Source organism: Paralichthys olivaceus, chromosome 7 (assembly GCF_024713975.1).
Source record: "Paralichthys olivaceus isolate ysfri-2021 chromosome 7, ASM2471397v2, whole genome shotgun sequence".
NCBI lineage: Eukaryota > Metazoa > Chordata > Actinopteri > Pleuronectiformes > Paralichthyidae > Paralichthys > Paralichthys olivaceus.
Genome location: NC_091099.1, coordinates 13,906,648 through 13,925,780, shown reverse-complemented (window position 1 = coordinate 13,925,780; position 19,133 = coordinate 13,906,648). Strand labels below are relative to the sequence as shown.

The 19,133-nt window shown below is 44.5% G+C and overlaps 1 protein-coding gene across 2 annotated transcripts in view; it reads right to left on the bottom strand.

The window, feature by feature from the left end:
* Positions 1-19,133, bottom strand: part of roraa (RAR-related orphan receptor A, paralog a) — a 173,545-nt gene that overhangs the window by 3,769 nt on the left and 150,643 nt on the right. For both annotated transcript variants that reach the window (XM_020079419.2, XM_020079420.2), the window contains 6 exons: positions 7,045-7,130; positions 5,418-5,559; positions 2,927-3,322; positions 2,177-2,298; positions 1,938-2,070; positions 870-977 (listed from right to left, as the gene is read on the bottom strand). In XM_020079419.2, the coding sequence (XP_019934978.1) occupies positions 870-977; positions 1,938-2,070; positions 2,177-2,298; positions 2,927-3,322; positions 5,418-5,559; positions 7,045-7,130 (987 nt within the window). The remainder of the gene's footprint in view (positions 1-869; positions 978-1,937; positions 2,071-2,176; positions 2,299-2,926; positions 3,323-5,417; positions 5,560-7,044; positions 7,131-19,133) is intronic.

Genomic DNA, 19,133 nt, shown 5'->3' with positions numbered 1-19,133 from the left:
GGGAAGGAATGAAAAAGAACGGCATGCTGACAGCACATGGGAGCGTCTTAAGCAGAACAGGCAATGCTTTTACTGAGTTTTGCCTCCCAGACGAGTCACTTTTGGCAGTTGGGTGGTGTTATGCAAGCCAGAATGAGGTCACTATTGAGGCTTTTAGTTAAATCAATTATTGGGGATAGAGAGAGACAGACGGATGCCACCGCGGCTTGTGAAGCCCATCACTCTGCCTCCCCCGCTGCAGACCCCTCTGCACAGAACGCACAGGACACTGGGACAGATACACACACTCACTCATAAACAAACAGGCACACAGAGTTACAGGGATTGGCAAACTCACACTAAGAAACAGAATTCAGCATTTTTACCATCACTATGGGACACATTTACATTTTCTTGTTCGTCAAAAGGCAGTTGGAAGTTTGAGAAAATCCATGGTGGAGACTCTTAGTAATGTCATGGCAGTCAAACACAAATGCTATTTGCTTTTGCCTGAGATGTTTTATGTCAGACTATCAATGATGGTTTTGATAGCTCTCTCCCAGAAGACACTCCGTCTGGCTTTATTTATTCCACAGTTACAGGAGCCATATGCAGCCGAGCCTCACTAACATCTCTGTTCTACCATAAATAACCGCTGCAGAGACAGCGATGCCAGGTGAGGCAGTGCTCAGTGTTTGTTTCCAGGCCTTCAGCACGGTGTAGAGCAGAACAGCAGACTCTAATTTTGGCTATTACACCAAGGAAAGGAGATAGACACCGAAAGAAGACACGCACATGTGCACACGTACACACGTACACACGTACACACACACACACACACATGCATGCATGCAGGCTAGCTCAAACTGCAACAAACCCACTCCACTTACCTAATGACTTGAACACATCAGGTCCGGCATATTTTCCATCAAAATAGACTGTGTTGTTTTGCGAGTCAAAGGCACGGCACATTCTGACAAACACGACTTCCAAAGAGCCTGTGGAGACATGCGAGAACAAGATGCTGAAACTCTGCTTTGTGTTCTTTTTTTTTCTCTCTCTCTAACACTTGCACATCAGTCAGGGATGCAAAACACATGATCACGCTTTGTGCTATTCTTCAACAATGTGAATAACACAGCTACTTTGAAATAAGAGACGACTGCCATCAAAGGGAAAGAAAAAAATCACCTCTGCCGATGATAATATCATAACAGAAGGCTATTCTTCCATAATGACATGCCAAGATAAAAAATTGAGCTTCATTCAGCAGTGACAGTGCTTATTCATTCAACCTTTATTTAGTGACATAGGTAGGGAATTATTCTATCCTGTAATTTGTACCACTCTGTGGGAGTGGATAAGAGGATCAAGTAAAATGTAACAGAAGCTATTACTGCCTCTGAGGAAGATGCTACTGTTTTAAAATGCCACGTCTGACAAGGGATCTGTCTTTATTTCATTATTCATAGTGGCTGCGCTAATGTAAATAATGCCCAGGGAGAGACCCAGGAGAGGTGTTTGTTTTCTGTGTGAGTGCCTATGAGCGTCTCTATTTACACGTAAATATAGGTGACACTGTTCACACACTCATATCTTTGCTTTAAGTATGTCTTCGTGAGAGCAGTACGAACAGGCAGACATCACCGGTGTCTGGGAAAAGAGAGGGAAATGACAGCCGTCGAGATAAGTATTATCTGGGCTCAGAAACACGTTGCTTATCTAATGCTGTGTCCATCTTGGCTGTGTATGTAGCGAACAGAGGAAAATAAAGGGCGAAAGACAGACAGAGAGGGGAAACAGGCAGGGTAGGGTCTCCTCTCTGTGACACTGTCTGTGCGTGTGAAGACGAGGGCTTTGTGCAGTCAGGTCAGCTACGCCCTTGTGACAATGCCAGAGGGGGGCGGTGGTGGTGGGTGAGTTTGACAGCAGCAGGCCATGTTGACAGGCTGTCATACCTGCTTTCAGCAGCACTATCTGATCGTTCTGACACAGCTCCATGAAGCCGTCGATGCGCTTGGCGAACTCCACCACATACTGAATGGCCTCTGTTATTTTGATAGCACACAGCTGCCACATGACTTCCCGGGGCTAGGAACAGAAAAGAAAGAGAGTGGGTTATCTACTGTAAAAGAATGTATTTGATTATTGCAGCTGCTTCGGACGCCGGCACAGACCCCGGCCCTGGTCAAGGTACCTTGCTCTGGTAGCTCTCCACCTCTTCCTGCAGGAAGGCCTGCCAGGTCATCTGCTGCAGCTCCTCCCTCAGGTACTGACATGTCTCCATGTGTGACTTGGAGATGTTCTGGGCCAGGTGCTCTGTAACACAACCATTGTCACAAACGCAGAAGATCACAGTCGAGATCTGGATGTTACTCACAGGGCTATGTGAAAGGGAAGACCTCACTGATGAAATGTGCCACAGGAAAAGAAGATTTATTTACTGAGCTTTCAAAAAGGAGGAGAGGCGGATGTGCGTGGGCTTTTTTGACTGGGAAAAGGCTTGTTGACATTTCCTTTTACTGCCTGCAGGAAGCTCATAGCTTAAGGTTGAGGCAAAGCCAATCTAGTTATGACACAAATGCATGGAGAGGAGGAGGGGTCCCACGTTACTCACTGAAACAAAGGTCACATTTTCTCTGAGAGAAATATTGAGTATAAGAATTTAAATGGTTTTGAAAACACATCTGTTAAAAGGAGTTCCTAGGCACGGGGGAGCCTAAAAAAATGATTTCCCCAGACGCCTGCCCTGCTGGATCCTGATTGGCCCTAATTAATGGAAACTAATTACAAAAAAGAGGCTCTTTTAATGAGTGTTGGAGATGAGTCTCCAACCTCCTGCTATTTTAAGCAACCTTTGTGTCGTTTGCCCCACGGTTGAGTTGTCCCCCCCCTCTCCATTTTACCGTCTCTCCTCTTGTCTTCCCCTGTCTCTCGCGCTCCTTACCTAGTTCAGCCATGGACACAGTTGGGGAGGTTTCTCCGTTGGTGAAGGAGCAGTAAGGGAAGAAGCCAGAGCCGGGGGCAAAGTCGCAGATGGGCTCCGGCTTGATGCCGTTGATGTCCAGGCCTGACTGATCAGGGGACGGCTGGATGTCCAGGTAGAAGCTGCTGACCGCAGAGTCTGGTTTACTGCCATCAGGGGTGTGACTGTCCATGTAGCCGCTGAGGTCGTCATGGAGCTCCGTGAGGCCATTGGCTGAGAGGCCGTAGCTAGGTGTGAGTGGCTCCGCCTCGCCAGGCTGTTGTTGGTGGTCACGCTGTTGCTGCTGCAGCCGGTGCTTCTGGACCTCAGCATACAGGCTGTCTCGCTGCTTCTTCGACATGCGGCCAAACTTCACCGCTGTGACAAGCAGGAGGAAATATGAGTGAGGATCCAGTGAAACATCACAGTTTGAACAGACGCTCCTGTATTTTAGGACTTAGTAAAGTAAAAGTTAAATAAACCACCAAAAATATTATTTATTCTTCAGAATGCAGTTAAAACCCTAGTTAATGAATCAATGACAAATCAAACAGTGTCCTTCCATGTTCCTAATTCAATAAGTGAACTTTGTAAATTGTGTTGCTGAGTCTGGAAAAACTTTCCGCTGTGTGAAAAAATCTCAACTGGTGAGGTTTTGTGTAACACTCGTGTCTGGAAAATGCCTTAAACTGTGGAGTTCCTCTGAGGACAAATCACATGATCTCACAGTGTCGGCTACATTCTTATTTTTTTCATCAGGAAATAAATCATGGAGTCCGAGACCAAATGACAACAGTGGAAAAGGAGGCACATTAAATCCATACTGGCTGTAATACACTCAGGTCATTTTCAATATGTGCGCTCCTCTGACAGTAACACACGGCTAATATTTAAGTGGTATGTTACTATTAGAACTACAGACATCTGCTATTAGCATCCTACTCCAATAGACTGCTGAACAGTACAGTATTTAAGAATGGTATAATGACTTATAAGATTACATTTAAGAGACAAAAGCAAGTCTTCATATTTCAGGGGTGATCAGTAACAACAGATGAAAACTAGCATTCAGAGAGTGCAGACCTCTGCCAAGGCCCAACAGTCCCTGCATTATATTCACAAATCACACATCTTTATTTGGGTCTAGACTTAAAACTTATAAATATCATGTCTGGTCACCCATCTCCTGTTTTAAGGTTTCTATACTAAACACTAGATCTTATAATGAGACACCTTGGCCAGAGTTGTAGGGGCCTGGTTATGTCAGCCATGTGTGTGTGTGTGTGTGTGTGTGTGTGTGTGTGTGTGTGTGTGTGTGTGTGGCGATGCAGAGGAGAGTGTGGGCAGATGGGCTCCGGTGTTCAGAGTGAAGGCGAGAGTCACCTTCGTCTGTCCCGAGTTTGTGTGTGTGCATCTGAGTGCAAATGAGAATATGTGTGGCTGTGCAAAGGCCCTCATAAGTGCTAATGTACTTATATGTTCATTCATATTCATGATTATATACATGCACGTGTTGGTGAATTAAAGCAAAGCAGTGTGTGCAGGAGGATGCGCCAGCCTCTGTGCATGAACGTTCAGGTTTTCACTTGTCTGTGAAAACATCTCAGATAAAATCTCCTCAGCCCAGCCCAGTCTGGACCAGCGCAGCACAGCAGGAGCCCTCCAGCACACATCCCCACCTGTGTGCTCCCATTACTGCATCTCAGCTGCTGCAGCACTAATGACAACCTCCTATTTCATCAAACCTAGTTTCTATCAAAGCAACAAATTAGGGCCGCAGACAAAGAAGTGTAAGAGCGAGCAACTTTCTGACAGTGCGTGTTATGTTCTTTAAAAAACATGGCAGCCACTTTGGGTGTGTTTACTTCCAATATATCAACATACAGTAGCACCTGAATATATGGCCTTGAATAAAAAAAATCTAATAACAATATTGAGTTAAGCTCATATGTTTTTTACTTGTTAAGGTCATATACCCTTATTTCCAGTCATTATATTTGACAGATATTTGCATTTTTATTGGTTCTTCCACACCAATAAGTTGTTTTTCCTTCTGCTCCAAAAATATTATTGTGACATAAAGTCAGGAGATAATGTGTAGAGAATGCAAATTAGCTGCTGATTACATAGAAATGAAATAAATAAAGACATTCAAAAAATTTAAGTCTTCCTTTCTTTTACATTCAAGATAGACAAATTAATTCCTGGATTAAAAAAAAAAAACAAAATTAAAAATCCTTAACTAAACATTTTCAGTTACTTACAACAATCACTATTTATCTTGTGTCCCCGTGAGGAATTTATTTCCTCTCCTTGAGTCCAGAGCATCATCCCTGAAGTCCTGACTCATAGGCACTCCAGCAGAGGAGAATCTTTCCCACACGGGGGCTCGACCTGAGCTCTTCACCTCTGTCTACCCACCACCCTGCTGCATCTGCCCACCCGCACATCTCTCCTTCCGTAAAGCACTTACCATCCCGTGACATGCCCACCGCCAGGCACTTCTGCAGCCGGCAGTGCTGGCAGCGGTTGCGGCTGGTGCGGTCGATCAGGCAGTTCTTCTGACGGGGGCAGGAGTAGGCTGCATTGCTCTGCTGACTCCTCCTGAAGAAGCCCTGCACAGGAGAGGGGCACGAAAACACCTCATATGAACTGGTGTGTAGGAGGAGAAATGTTCAGAGGCTGGAGGAGGAAATAATGTCTTCAAAGTCTTTTAGTGCTAATAAAGTTCATTACTGACTGACAGCGATTTATTGTATTCCTGGTGGGGATATTTTTTATTTTACCGCTACCAAATAGATTCGATATTAACATAACCGTCCTGGTATTTCCCAGCTGTAATGTGTGGCATTTAAGGAGCACTGTATTTCAGTGTGTGTACAGCATGAGGGAGGTGTGTTTGGGTAGGAATGATAACTGTGGATGGTATTTTTCTTCAGAGGGGTTATTAGTGTTGATTAACGCAACACTGGCATGAGCAGTGCTAAAGGATTGCGAATGCACACCGACTGGATTCCTCATCCTTTGACTTAATGAATTGATTCCAGCACGTCATTAACATGCCCCACTCTACTGCTCCATACACATATGTCTTAATTAGCTGCTCATTGGCTGTTTAATTACAAGAAAACAGCTGACAGCTGCCAAGTTGCTTTATAATGGAGGCCATTACGGAAACAGGCTATAACTGCCAGTGACAAGCAGCACTCTTTAATAATGCTATGATTTATGGTCCAAACTTTTGTACTCGCACATATCATTAAAGGCCTCTCTGCCTGGACTAATTAGCAATCATTAAAGATAGATTTCAGCAGTTTATTCTTTAGTGTTTTGTTCCTTCCAGCTCCTGTGTGAGGGAGTGGAGCGCTGGGACGGCTGAAAGGAACTTCTCTCTCTTTTTCTCTCTCTCCTTCACACACACACACACACACACGTGTACACACTTGCACACACGCACACACACGGGAGCAAACAGCAAAGGTGCAGCCTGGCTGAGGAATGCTAATGATGTGCCTGGTGACAAGCGCAGGGACAAGAATACACTCTAAGCACAAAATTCCCCTCTCTGTGACTGGCTGGTGCATTTGTAACAGTACAAAAGGCGGCTTCAATTGAAGCAACACACTGTAGCAAACAGCCAACAATGTGCTATAATTCAAAGCACTCTCCTTTTGATCATTTCATTTCAAGAAGAGCAGGCTGCAGTGGAGGCAAAAAACACAGTGAAAAGACATGTCCCTGCAGGGAGAGACAGAGCAAGGCAGGGGAATGACTTTGTACTATTAATTGTGGTTTTCTGTGATGTCCTCCGCGGTGCTTGACCACTTTAATGATGATGTTCTCGGTGTTTACACTTCGACGTCCCCTCTCCAAACGTTCGTAAGACTTCAGCAACATTTTTCAAATCTTTTTCCCAGCAAGCAACTTTCTTTACACCTTCAATTTTTCCCTGTCTTCTCCTCACACACACAAACACACACACCCACCCACACACATACACACACACACACACACACACACACACACACACACACACACACACACACACACACACACACTTCTTCCCATAGCACAAACAGGTTCAGCCTCATGATGCTTACCTTACAGCCTTCACATGTTATCACACCGTAATGGATGCCTGATGATTTGTCTCCACAGATCTTGCAGGGAATTATTTCGATTTGAGCTGCAGAGAAGAAAAGGGAAGGAAAAAAATAAATAAAATCAACATCTTGCTGTCACAAGTCACTGTACAACACCCTCACCATGGATCCATGTTGGTACATAAAAGAGCAGTGTGCTTCTAAAAACATGTCATCCGGTGGCTTTTGAATCCTCACTTCCACAGAGCCATAGCTGAATATTTACAGAGTTGTTTGTGTGTGCGTGTGTGTGTGCGTGAAGGGAGGGAGGCCATTTTAAGTCCTCACAAGCAGCCAATGTAAACATGGTGTCAATTTGCATCCTAAACACAACTTATAAGGAAAAACCCAACTGCCCACAAACCCCTAATATATCACAGAAGCACTAATACTAGGCTTGTGCAATGACAAAGACTCATTTAGCCACATGAGGAGATGTATTCCCTCTTGGAAAACCTGACTTCATAAAGCCTCTTAAACTTCAAAACCATAAAAACCTCAGGCGTAAATCCACTGTGGCCACAAAGAAGCATAACATGCCCACTGCGCTGGACGGAGCGATGGCAGTGTGTGTGTGTGTGTGTGTGTGTGTGTGTATCTGTATACACTATAAAAAAAGGGTTCAGTGGGGGTTGAGCTGTGGCGTTATACTGTTGACAGGCTTGTGATTCAGCCGCCATAGAGGACAAAATACAGAGAGGACAGGCCTCATCCATCCTTGGCCTTCTCTTCAGGAGAAGACCACAGGGCAACACAGCAGAACAGACAGAACACACAGACTTCAGAGGCACAGAACTCCCAGCTTGTCCCAACGCTCTCAGCTTTATCACTGCAGCCACTGATGCTACATCCCTCTCCACCTACACCTCCCCCCTCTGTCTTCCCCTCTCTCTCCCTCCAGAGATCTCTATCTCACAGTCCTCCACATCTCCAACATCTCAGTCCCGCCATCCCAACAGCACACTGCAGCGCCAGACGAACTCTGCTATCTGATCTAAATCGAGGAAAAGATCACTGCAGGATATTTTCTCATGACGTTATGGTTTTCCTCCAACCAGCCATGGAGCCAACCAATCAACCAAAAGAGCTATTGCAACACAAGTCTATACCAATTAAGGGAGAATATTAAGATTTTTGCTTTAATAAGATGCAATAAAAAATTTGAATCATTAAAAAGTGGTGATACATTCACTATGTCAAAGTGTTACATCAGCCTCTCCCCTCTAGCCAGGCCTATAAAGCCTTGTGTCTCTAACCAAGACTAGAAGCTTCAAATATCCCTCATATACCTTAACAACCACCCTATTTAATATAGTGTGATAACATCAAAAGTACGATTGTTGGGGTTCAATCCAGAGATCCTTGCCCATTTTAATCAGCTGCCTCGGAGCCTGTAGTGTGTCATGTGGATAATGTCCTTGTCCCTGAGGCATGCCCCGGAGAGGCCCTTAACACAGAGCCTCTAATCCACTAACCCCGGAGCCACACTCTATTCATTCAGGAATCTGTGTCTGTTCTCCTCGCACTGCTGGAGTCAACAAGACCGGCCATGTTTACATGGAATTAGCCTACATTTTAGTAAAATGAACAAAAGGGAGTGATGGAACATGCACAATTAATTCTCTTGCAGACAACACCTCCTGTGATTTGTGATTCTCACATACAATAGAGGGCACTGCACCTCGTCGGCCCGGATTAGAGTGAAATCCAGGCAGGAGGCGGGCTCTGACAACCTAACTGAGAGGGTTAATTTATAATTAATCTTTTCCTTACTGTGCACAGTTGCTTGTTATTTCGGTTAGGTCTATCGTTGTATGAGTGCACTCTATTGTTTGTTTTTGTGTTCTCCCTGCATGAGCATTAGCAGTGCAGTGTTTCAACTCCTTTAGCATTTTCAGCCTCATTACTTACATAATTTGTTCTGACATGCACTCACAACAACTGAAGCGTGTTGTAATTATGACTAGCTGTGGTTTTGTTGAACTAAAGGTTGTAGTGTAAGGCCCCAGCCATTGGGTGGCAGTGCAGGGCTGTGGCTATGGTTGTCTTGCCAAGTTAAGCCAGGCTTCCACCCACCCTATCCAACCCACAGGCTTTTGGCTCAGAGCTCCAGCCTCTGATAGCTCCAGGCTTAGGCTGCTGCTAGCTTCCCCCACCCCCACAGCATAGCTGTGAGATGCCTTCATCTTTCCTGAAGAAGCGAAGCTGGCTAGGCGTTCGCTCAGGCCTGACAGAGGCTGTGCCACATCAGGTGAAAGCAGTGGGAGTAGAGACGTGGGGGTGCCAGGCCGGGAAGGGCATGCACACACAGAAGCATGCCTCACAAAGCCCTATCTGCAGCAAGAAGGCCCTGAGTGCACACAGCCTCACCAGCTAACACCCTCTCACTCCACCGCTGCACAAGCCCCTGGATGCTCAGTGCACTCAACAGTAAAAATGGTTTGTCTTTGGACCGGCTGAGGCAGCGGGCTCTGTAGTATCTTGTAAGAGAAAAGACCTCAGTGTGAACATATAGTTATTTCCACCCAGGAATAAGCTGCTTTGAAAAAGAGTAAGGGTGGGGGGGGGGGTCAATGTGAATAAATAGAGCAGTGACACAATGGAGATCAAATACACCATTAAGTCACATACACCATTAAGTCAAAAGTTGTCCTCTTGAGTGACTGGTCCCGGTAGCTAGACTTCAGACACTGAGAATGATTTAAACTGAATTCCCCGTCAAACGCAAAGGCCTTTGCTGATGAGCACTCCCAAGCTGGCAGTCAATATCTATTGACGTGAGCTGCAGTGTTAACTGTCTCTTGGTGTGAAACAGGCAGCTGTTGGCTTGCTTGAGTTTGACCAGCACAGTGCCACTGATCCCATTCACCGTGGCCGCCTGCCTCCTCGTCTCCTTGTCTGACTGCCTGCGTTCCTGCCAGCCAGCCCTGCCTGCTCGGTTTACGACATCAAAGCCAGGCACAGTTAGATGGGGAGACATGCTAAAGCCCATCCCAGCAGCCTGCTGCTCCTCACAGCACTGCGAGATGGCCTCTGCATGCAGGCCACTTCAAAGTCACCTGCTAAGACGCCAAGATTATGCGTGAATCACATCGCAGCACAATCACACAGAGTGCATAACTGTAAGAGCTGGACAGCCACTAAACGCTGATTTCCTGTACGCAGTGTTGCAGCCTGGCATGGGTGTTTTGGACAATGGGCATGGGCATAAAGAAAAGACAGTCAAGCCGGATGTTAAAGCTTGCTCTTTGTCTGTCTGTGGCTGAGCAGTTCAAGGACACTGATTCACCACACTCGCAGGCCCTTTGAGGGGATGACGTGCCACTCAGAGCACATGTACAATAGGGCAGCGTGGCCTCTGCATGATCGCCCAGTGTCCTTCACTGTCTTTTCCAAAGACCTGAGATCAACCCACACTGCTGGAAACTACACCACATTATCAAAGACCTGGAAACTGACAGACAAATGTGAACATTGAGAACAATTTGCCAAATGCATGCTAACAGCTTACAGGGGCCTTGTCATTCTTTATTTTATTATAAGCAACACACAAGACACTGTCAGACAGAGCAATTTTTTTCCAAGCACTGCAAATGTACTATTGCCTCATTCAGAGATATAAAGGATCATTCATAAGGCATGATAACACTGTGAAGCTGAGAAATCTAGTGAAAAATTGGTGTAATATTTGGACATGCTGATGCTACTATGCAGTGTCAATTTAATAATTAGTTTACACTGAAAAGGACCTTAAGTTTACACTACAGACAAACGTTTGAGTTAGTTCTCTGTAATTTCCTATTTCTATATTGCTAACATGTAAGCTGGTGACATAGACAAAATGATATAGAGGTGAAAATCCTACAGGCTTGTGCAAACATGGAAAATCATTGGTCAAAATCTCCTGGCTGTTCCCACTGAACCCTTGGACTACTGACATAACGCTGGAGGATTATGATTATCTCTTACATTACAGACCCATGCCCAGGCCAGCATCATAATGCTGAGAGCCTAAGTCATTACGCGATTGGACCATTAACTTGTTTTCTGATTGCCTTCTGATTCACGGTAGATGTACAATGCACGTCATTCTGAAAAGAACACGTATATAATGGTAGGGAGAAAAACATGTATGCTTCTCTGTGCATGGTAGTGTGTCAGTGAGTGTGTATGAGTGAGTGTGTGTGTGTGAGTGTGTGTGTGTGTGTGTGTGTGTGTGTGTGTGTGTGTGTCTGTTGTGTCGCGTTGTGTCGCGTTGACAGCTGTCAATGACAGAGTGACGCAAGCCAGTGGGCTCATGTCAGAGATTATGTAAGGAACTGGACAGGGCACAGCATTAGGATTAACAATTTGTCCATTCATCAGACAAACAGTGTAAATATTTTCTCTTTCAATATTTTGCAACAAAAAATCATATAAAAGCTTGTACGAATCACATGTCTGCTTTACACAAAAGCTGATTTTCTTAAAAAAAAGAGATTTTACTCATGGTCAACAGACAAACGCTGGCCGGGAAACGTCTACTAAGCAATGTTCCTTCAGCATTATGCGCAGCTATTTATTTTTTGCAACATGAACCTCTCATTTGGCGTCGGAAATCAGCTGTCGGTTGAGTCTTCTCTAAACAGATCCCCATGACAGTCGGATCGAGCTGTAGAGAGACGACAGCCTAACAAGAGCTGGAATCAGAATTCTGCCTCTTTTCATCTGCCAGGGCTCTGCCGTCATGTGAAGTCGCACAACACAATACTTTTTTTAAAATTCCCATTTATGCAGCAGAAGAAAGGTTATTTGAATGTCAGCGGCAAAGGACAGTCGTGGCACGGAACACAAGCTGAATAGTATAAATGTGTTATTTATTTAGGGATCGGAGGCAGTTGGCATATTACCACAGAGATGCTCTAATAGCATTTGCTGGTTTGTAGCACAAGAAAAGCACACAGCGTTTGTACAGAAATTCACCTGCAGACCAAAACTCTATATCATCACTTTAAACAGCTTCCATTCAGTCTATAAACACGCTGAAGTCATCAGAAAATACTCTGACCAGAGGGATTAGAGCAAGGAAAGACATAATTGACACATTTTGATGTCTCTATGCTGCGTGTAGCTAATTCCCCTCCAATCATTTAGCTGCCTAAGCTGTGATCCCCCTTCACTAGAGACTAGCTATATTTGACGAGATATTTCTGTTTCAAAAGATGGGCTCTTTAAGCCTTTCCTATTATTTCTTCATAGCAGTGCAGTGACTTCGCTAAGCTCAGGTCTGGACCATCGCCCTGGGCTGCTTTTTGGATGAACTCATGCGTGCATCTCTGTGTTTGTTTGTGTGTGAGGCCTATTAATATTTCAACACTGCCCAACTCAAGATGCCTGTACAACACAGCAGTGCTTCTCTCTTCATGTCTCTCCCTGTATTTTCTTGACTGTTTTATTGAAGTGCATTCTGACACCCTCTATGAGGGGGAGCAGGAGAGGGAAAGATGTACTCCCAAACTACAGCACAAGACATCTCTCTCCATGTCTCTTTCTCCACCGGCGTAACAGTAATTTGGGCACTAATTTATGTGTTGTCTTGGCAAAGATTGACGAGCTTCCTGGCTGGGACTCTGCGCGCCTGCACTCTGGGGGAAACAACAAAAGCCCCGGTTTACCGAGCAGACGAGCACCATGAAGGGTAGCATGTGTGCGGCGCTCGTCTCCCCTCCCCTGTCTGCCCCACCTGAGCTCAAATCTCTCCCCACTCCTTACCTCCCTCCATCCATCTTCCCCCACCTATCCCCTTCTCGTCTGTGACTGCAGTGACAAGTGAAGTTGTGCCCGGGTGCTGGGGACCGGAGGGCACGCCCCTTCTGTGTGTGTGCATGCGTGTGTGAGCGCGCAGGCGTGCATGTGTGCCAGGAGGGAGAAAGGCTCATACTGTTTACTCTGATGGCAAAATACAATCTGTAGACAGCACTCACTTATGCATTCCACCAGCCTCTAGTTAGTCACAGAAGGCCAGGAGAGTGGAATAAAAATGTGTTGCAAATATTTACATCCTTTGTCTAACTATTCAGATCATTTGGTTTGGGCCCTGTGTGAAATCAGATATGAAATATCCTCTATTAAAATGTATTTTTGAAAGGCAATGGAAGTTTTCACATTGTGAGTCAGAGTTGCTTGCGAACTGTTTTGCTTTACGCATGCAATGTGCAGCAAGGCAGTGGGATGCACCAAAACTCAAAATCACTGAAGCTGAAATCACACAGGACCACCTGATTGACTGGTGCAGGAGCTCCAGTTTGAATTCTAAGATTTTGCTGAGGTTCTTCTGAGGCTCCTGAACCTTTAGTCTGACCACTTGCACTAAGCAAGGAGTGGTTAAGGCCCTGATTGCGGTGCAGTGTCTTAGTTAGGCACCTCTCTGCCTCCCATCTCCCTGCAGGGACGGCAGCCTAGTAGGCTCCTTTAGAAAAACAAGAATATATAAATAATGAATCCTTCAAAACATCCACTGCAATTACACGCAGAAACCTTTACATAACAACAAAGAGTCTTGTTCTATTGCACCAGGGAATTTGCTACTGCCACACTGTACAACTTCCTTCCTCCTGTAATTGCTGTATTAGTATGCATTTCTGTAAGACAACCAGAATTCAGCTGTGGGTTTTTGAAAAGGATCTTTCTACTGTTTCACACAAAGAAATCAAAACTTACATCCATACAACTTCCTGCATTGTCTTTTTGCCGGAGGGGTGACCGAGAATATGAGCATTTTATGTGAGCATCTCAGACATTTGCAAAGTGTTTTTTTGGGTGCCTCACTTCTGGTGGATATTGAGGAGGGTGTTAGAGGGGGGAAAATTGGAGGGAGACTGGACGTCCCATCTCATGCTGCTGCTAAGGGTCAGTGGGTCAGAGGCACGCAGCCAGAACACACATGGAGAGCAGGCTGAATAGTTCAGCTGACAGTAATTGTCCCTCTGTGGTCTCCTTAGGAAAACATGTTTCCAGACAACGCAGACTGGCTGCACGGGCCAGATAGTAATCATGATCTTGATTTGCTCCATCGAAGAGGGAAGCTGCAGCATAAGCCTCCAGTTATGACGCAAGTCACTATTTCCACTGGCGTTGACATCGGCTGAGGCCAGCTCTGTGCGAGGACATGTGTTAATAAATGAAGTGACGAGTTTTGTTCCAAAACATTTGAAATGAAACTTTGAGAGAGGGAGAAAAACACATCGTGCCAGGAATGTCTGCACAAAAAAAGAACAATCCACACTGTAAAAAGTGTCTGCAAATAAAAAACTATCCTTTAAAAAATGTGATGATAGGAGTGGAGTTAGTGTGGCAGGTATACTAAAGTGTTATTTCAGTTTGTCATTATATGGTACTGAGTGCAAATGAATGAGAGGAAAAATTCATTCAAACCATTTTAGCTGTTACATGAGAAAATATGAAGAAAGTGAATATGTCAGAATGCACAGAAGCGTTTCCCACAGAATTCAAGAAGAGATGAATTCAGGAGTCAACTTAAGTGACAGGTACACAGACACAGAGTGGCAAGCTCTGCATGCGAGGGAGAACTGCATTGCATGTCACTTGTGGGTAAGCACACAGCTGCAGCGGACACTAGTAGGTCTGACTACATGGATGGTAAAAACATTATGGACCATAGTGTAAGCAAACAAATAGGACAAATAGCGCTGCAGACAGCTATACAATGCAGAAACAAAGAAAAACACTAAACTACCTTATTGTGCAGTGTACACTATCTAAACATGTGCAACTCTTAATGCCTGCAATGGAAGTCATTGTCTCTAAGCCTCAAGACTACACCTCTGTTACTCAACCGTTTTTATTTTCTTTTACAGCTAGGCTGATGAGCACTTTTTACAGCACATCTGCCATTCTGCTTGAAGGTCTTTGGTATTCATCAGCTGAAAAAGAGCAGGCAAGGACAGGGAAGATGAATGACATCAATGGCCAGCCGATACTTCCAGGGATGTGTGATTGAGACAAATGAGCCTTGTTACATTAGCTGGGATACTGAATCCTGCTGCTCAAAGATCCAGAGCTTGATAGAGCTGAAACTAGAGGCACCCAACCTTTCCACAGATCACTGGTGTCAATTGGCCCCAGAAGAAAAGTTTTTTCCAAGAACCTGCTTCACTGGTCACACTCTTTCTGTTTTTACTGGGACTATATTGAGCTTTCTCTACAATAGAGCTAATTTTTATGCCCAGGAACATTGACACACACACACACAGACACACGCACAACCGAAGCTTAGGCTAGTTGGCCGTCAAAGATTTCTTTTCTGGCCCTCTCCTCCAGGTGCAGAGAGCAAATTAAAATGAGACAGAGCCATTATCTAATCCATATACAGTGCCCTTGGCTATTAGTGTCTTAATAAGTGACTGAGAAAACCTCCATCATGCACCATTTATCCTCAATGCTGCTAAATGTGCAAAATGAATAAGCTGATTATGATCGTGACCATGTGAAATATTTGCTTAAGATGAATATATGTAAAGCACTTTTTAAAAAATCTGTTTTTTATTTTTTTCCTGGCAGAATCACACCAGGAACACCAGTGGTTGGAGTTCGGATATGCCAGTGATGAAGAGCGATGAGAGGAAAGGATTTTTCTTACTATTTTGTGCCTCGTATTCATCCCTTCCTCAGCTACAATGGTTGTTTGTACACCATTATATTTAATATAGGCAAAAATATAGGCTGTAATAAAGAGAGATACTGTTTAAATGTCAGTTGGGCTACAGAATACCAGAGTTATAATACAATCTAGCTAGTAATAAAACTACAGTCAGGTTCAAATGAATAGATTAGTAGATGAATGAATGTTAATACACACATTATACAGTTATATCTACAGATGCTTGTTGCAGTCGAGTGACAAAAGTTGTAGGGTATCTAAACCTCCTGTATTATCTAAAAAAATCATTGTCAGCAAGTTTAAAACAAGGCCATTTATTTAGTTTCCTGTTTGGGACATTTGGTTTCCACATCTATTGATTACAGGAATAATCTCTGCCTACACTGTGGAGAAGTTGCTGAGCAATGCCACTGTTGACATCCTCCTCCTCTAGTTGTAGCAGACCGTATGAAAGACATTCCTAGATGACAGGGGTGCACGAGGAGCGTCTACTGCCATACAGAGTTCACAGACAGCTTACAGCGTGTGAGGCACATTCCCCCTGCACTTCTGTTTTCATAGTCCTACAAACACTGGCCTGCTTTTGTTTAACATGGCAGGATTAAGCAGCCATGCGCAAAGCATGCTTCCCTCCTTGCACGCTGTGCTTACAGAGGAAGGCCTGAGCACTCGCTGCTACCTTTTTCGTGAACCAGCTTCCCTGACTGCCGGTGAATGCACGGTGGTGTTCTAATCCCAGGCAAATAAACAAGTGCCAAGATTAATGATTGCATAAACACATCCCAAAAGCCCCGAAATAACAATCGGCTCTTCAACCTGTTCTGCTGCCATGCAAAAGCTCTTGGAGTCAGCTGACAGCCAGTTTATCCATCCCTTCCTTCCTGCTGCCTCACAACAGCCACGAATTGTCTGTGCTTCACTGCTTCATCAATGATTGGAAACTGTCAATATTTTCCACATGAGAATTGGCCCCACCAGGAGGGAATTTTTAGCATGAGCAGGACACTACACAGCATGTCTGCCCTCAGTGCTCAACATAACATACCTGTCTAGGGCCATAATGAAGTCTGATTAGTTTGTCACCCTACTAAACAATCACATCTCTGACTTGCAAAAAAGACAGTTAAGGAGACATAGGAGTACATTAGAAGTGTGTATGGCAATAAATCACAACAACAGACCAAAAAAGGCCATTAAAACAACATTAGGAGCATGGGCCATCCTCTCATCCCTGTTATCCCTGGTCTAAGACGAGCTGGATTATGATGAGTGCCGGAGATAGAGAGAGGTAGAGAGTGAAAAGGAGAAGAGAGAGGGAGAGAGCAGTGCAGTCCATTGGTCCAGGGCAGGGGAGCGTGGGACGTTCAGATGAAGTGGGAGGCCCCTCTCCAGGAGGTTGCTCCTCAACATGAAGGCAGACACAGCATAGCGCCTAATGAGGGGTGAAGTGGAGCACCCTGTGGGACCCCCTCAGGCACATTCATTAGGAGATGAAAAAGTGTTTCCTGTGGCAGAGCAAGTGCCTGGCTCGGCTCGGACATGTTTAATTTAGGGCCATATGAAAACACAAGGCCACTCCGGCCAGGTCCGCTACGGTCAAGGGAGCCAACAACACACAGCGCCCGTGAGCCACAGACTTTATATACAGCACTGAATTATGTTTTTTTTCATAGAAAAGGTTTAGTGTTTGATCGCATCTGTTAATCCTACAGATTATTACTATTCAAATTATTAAAGGTCAAGTGGACTGATACTTCTAACTGTGGGTAAAAAGTCTGTTGTAGACAGGCTATTATAGAGAAAATTGGAGGCTTATCTCAAGTTTCACTCCCTTTAATGCATTGCATTTTGTTGCATCTTTTCGGCTCCAGGCAAAAATAACAGATTCATTTAGCCAGTGGTGGTTTGTGGAAGGGAACCAAGGATTATGGTAATGCAGTACTGAACGCTGCAAGCAAAATACAGTAAAAGAGAAATTGCTGCAGTAAGAGACACAGGAAGAATATCTGAGAGGTTAATTTATATGATTGCACAAGTCTGCATTCACAAATGCATCTTGAAAATCCCATATCGCACAAGGTAGGCTGTTTGTAAAGACAACAGAAGAGACAGTGCTTTTTTCCTTTCAATGTGTGAAGAGGGGCATTACAGAGCATCAATCCATGGTGATTCAAATACATGTCCGCTTATCACAGCTGCTTATCCTTGTTCCTGATGAATCCTCACATTTATTAAGGCTGTCTTCTTGCCTTGTTAGATATGTATAACCAATCTCCTGTAATTAGCAACTGCTAACCTTTGGGGTGCTAATCCCCCATGAATTGTGGATTTGTACATCAAAGCCCACTCTCTCCCATATAGCTTGGTGCTTGAAATTACACTCGATTTGAAACCTGCAATTATTTGTATAGCATGGATGCAAACAGTCTCCTCTTTTATGTCTCTGAGAATCCTGTGGGTTTGCAGTAAAGAATCCTTAATCCACTCCAGTGGAATCCAAATATAGAGTTAACACTAGCTCCCTAAAATGTAGATACACAGCCAAGTGCCTGCCGCGCACAGAAAAGTGGAGAAAGCTTCCCTCTCTCACTTTTTTTGTGTGTAGTTAAGATTAGATTTCTTTAGTGGCTTAGATGCATCACGCAAGATGCAAGGGGGATTGCCCACGGGCGTAACACAACAACGCCTCGCAGAGGGGCCACAGCTATGCTTGTAGTTGTCATCCTGTCCTTTTCACAAGAATTAATTGAAAGTTAATTAAATAATCAATGGGCTTTCCCCTTTGTTTAATACAATCATATGTCCAGGGTTCTGTCAACAGGGCGAATGCTCGGGTGTTTAGAGTCAGCTTTAATTTATACTATCTTCCATTCAAGGCCAGACTAAATCCATTGTGCAAGGAGGGAGAGATTATAGAGAGGGAAAACAACTGAAAGAGCTTCCCACACACACACACGCACACGCACAAATGCACAAACTTGATGCTTTTGCAGAGAGGATGCCTGAAGCATTTATTTTCTTTAATGAGAGACATGAGTCTCGCATGTGTCAGTGATGCACAGCATGGGAACAATAGGGTGGGCTATAATTCCATCAATCTACTGCATTTATCCTTGTATCACATCAATACCTGTCAGTTAAGCTGGATGAGATAAATCATGCCACGCAGACTGAGTCGGGGGCCACACTGAGCTCAGCAAGTATGCCGACAGAAAACTCATCTTAAAACTCAGGGGTGAACGAGGTTACACTCAGTCAGTGACAATTTTAGAGCATGCGTCTTAAGCAAGGAAATACAAGAGATTACCTTGTGAGACAAGATGACACAAAGATCATCCTTCCTGCACTTACTCTGGTAAGTGATTAAATAGCTATGAATTAACAATGA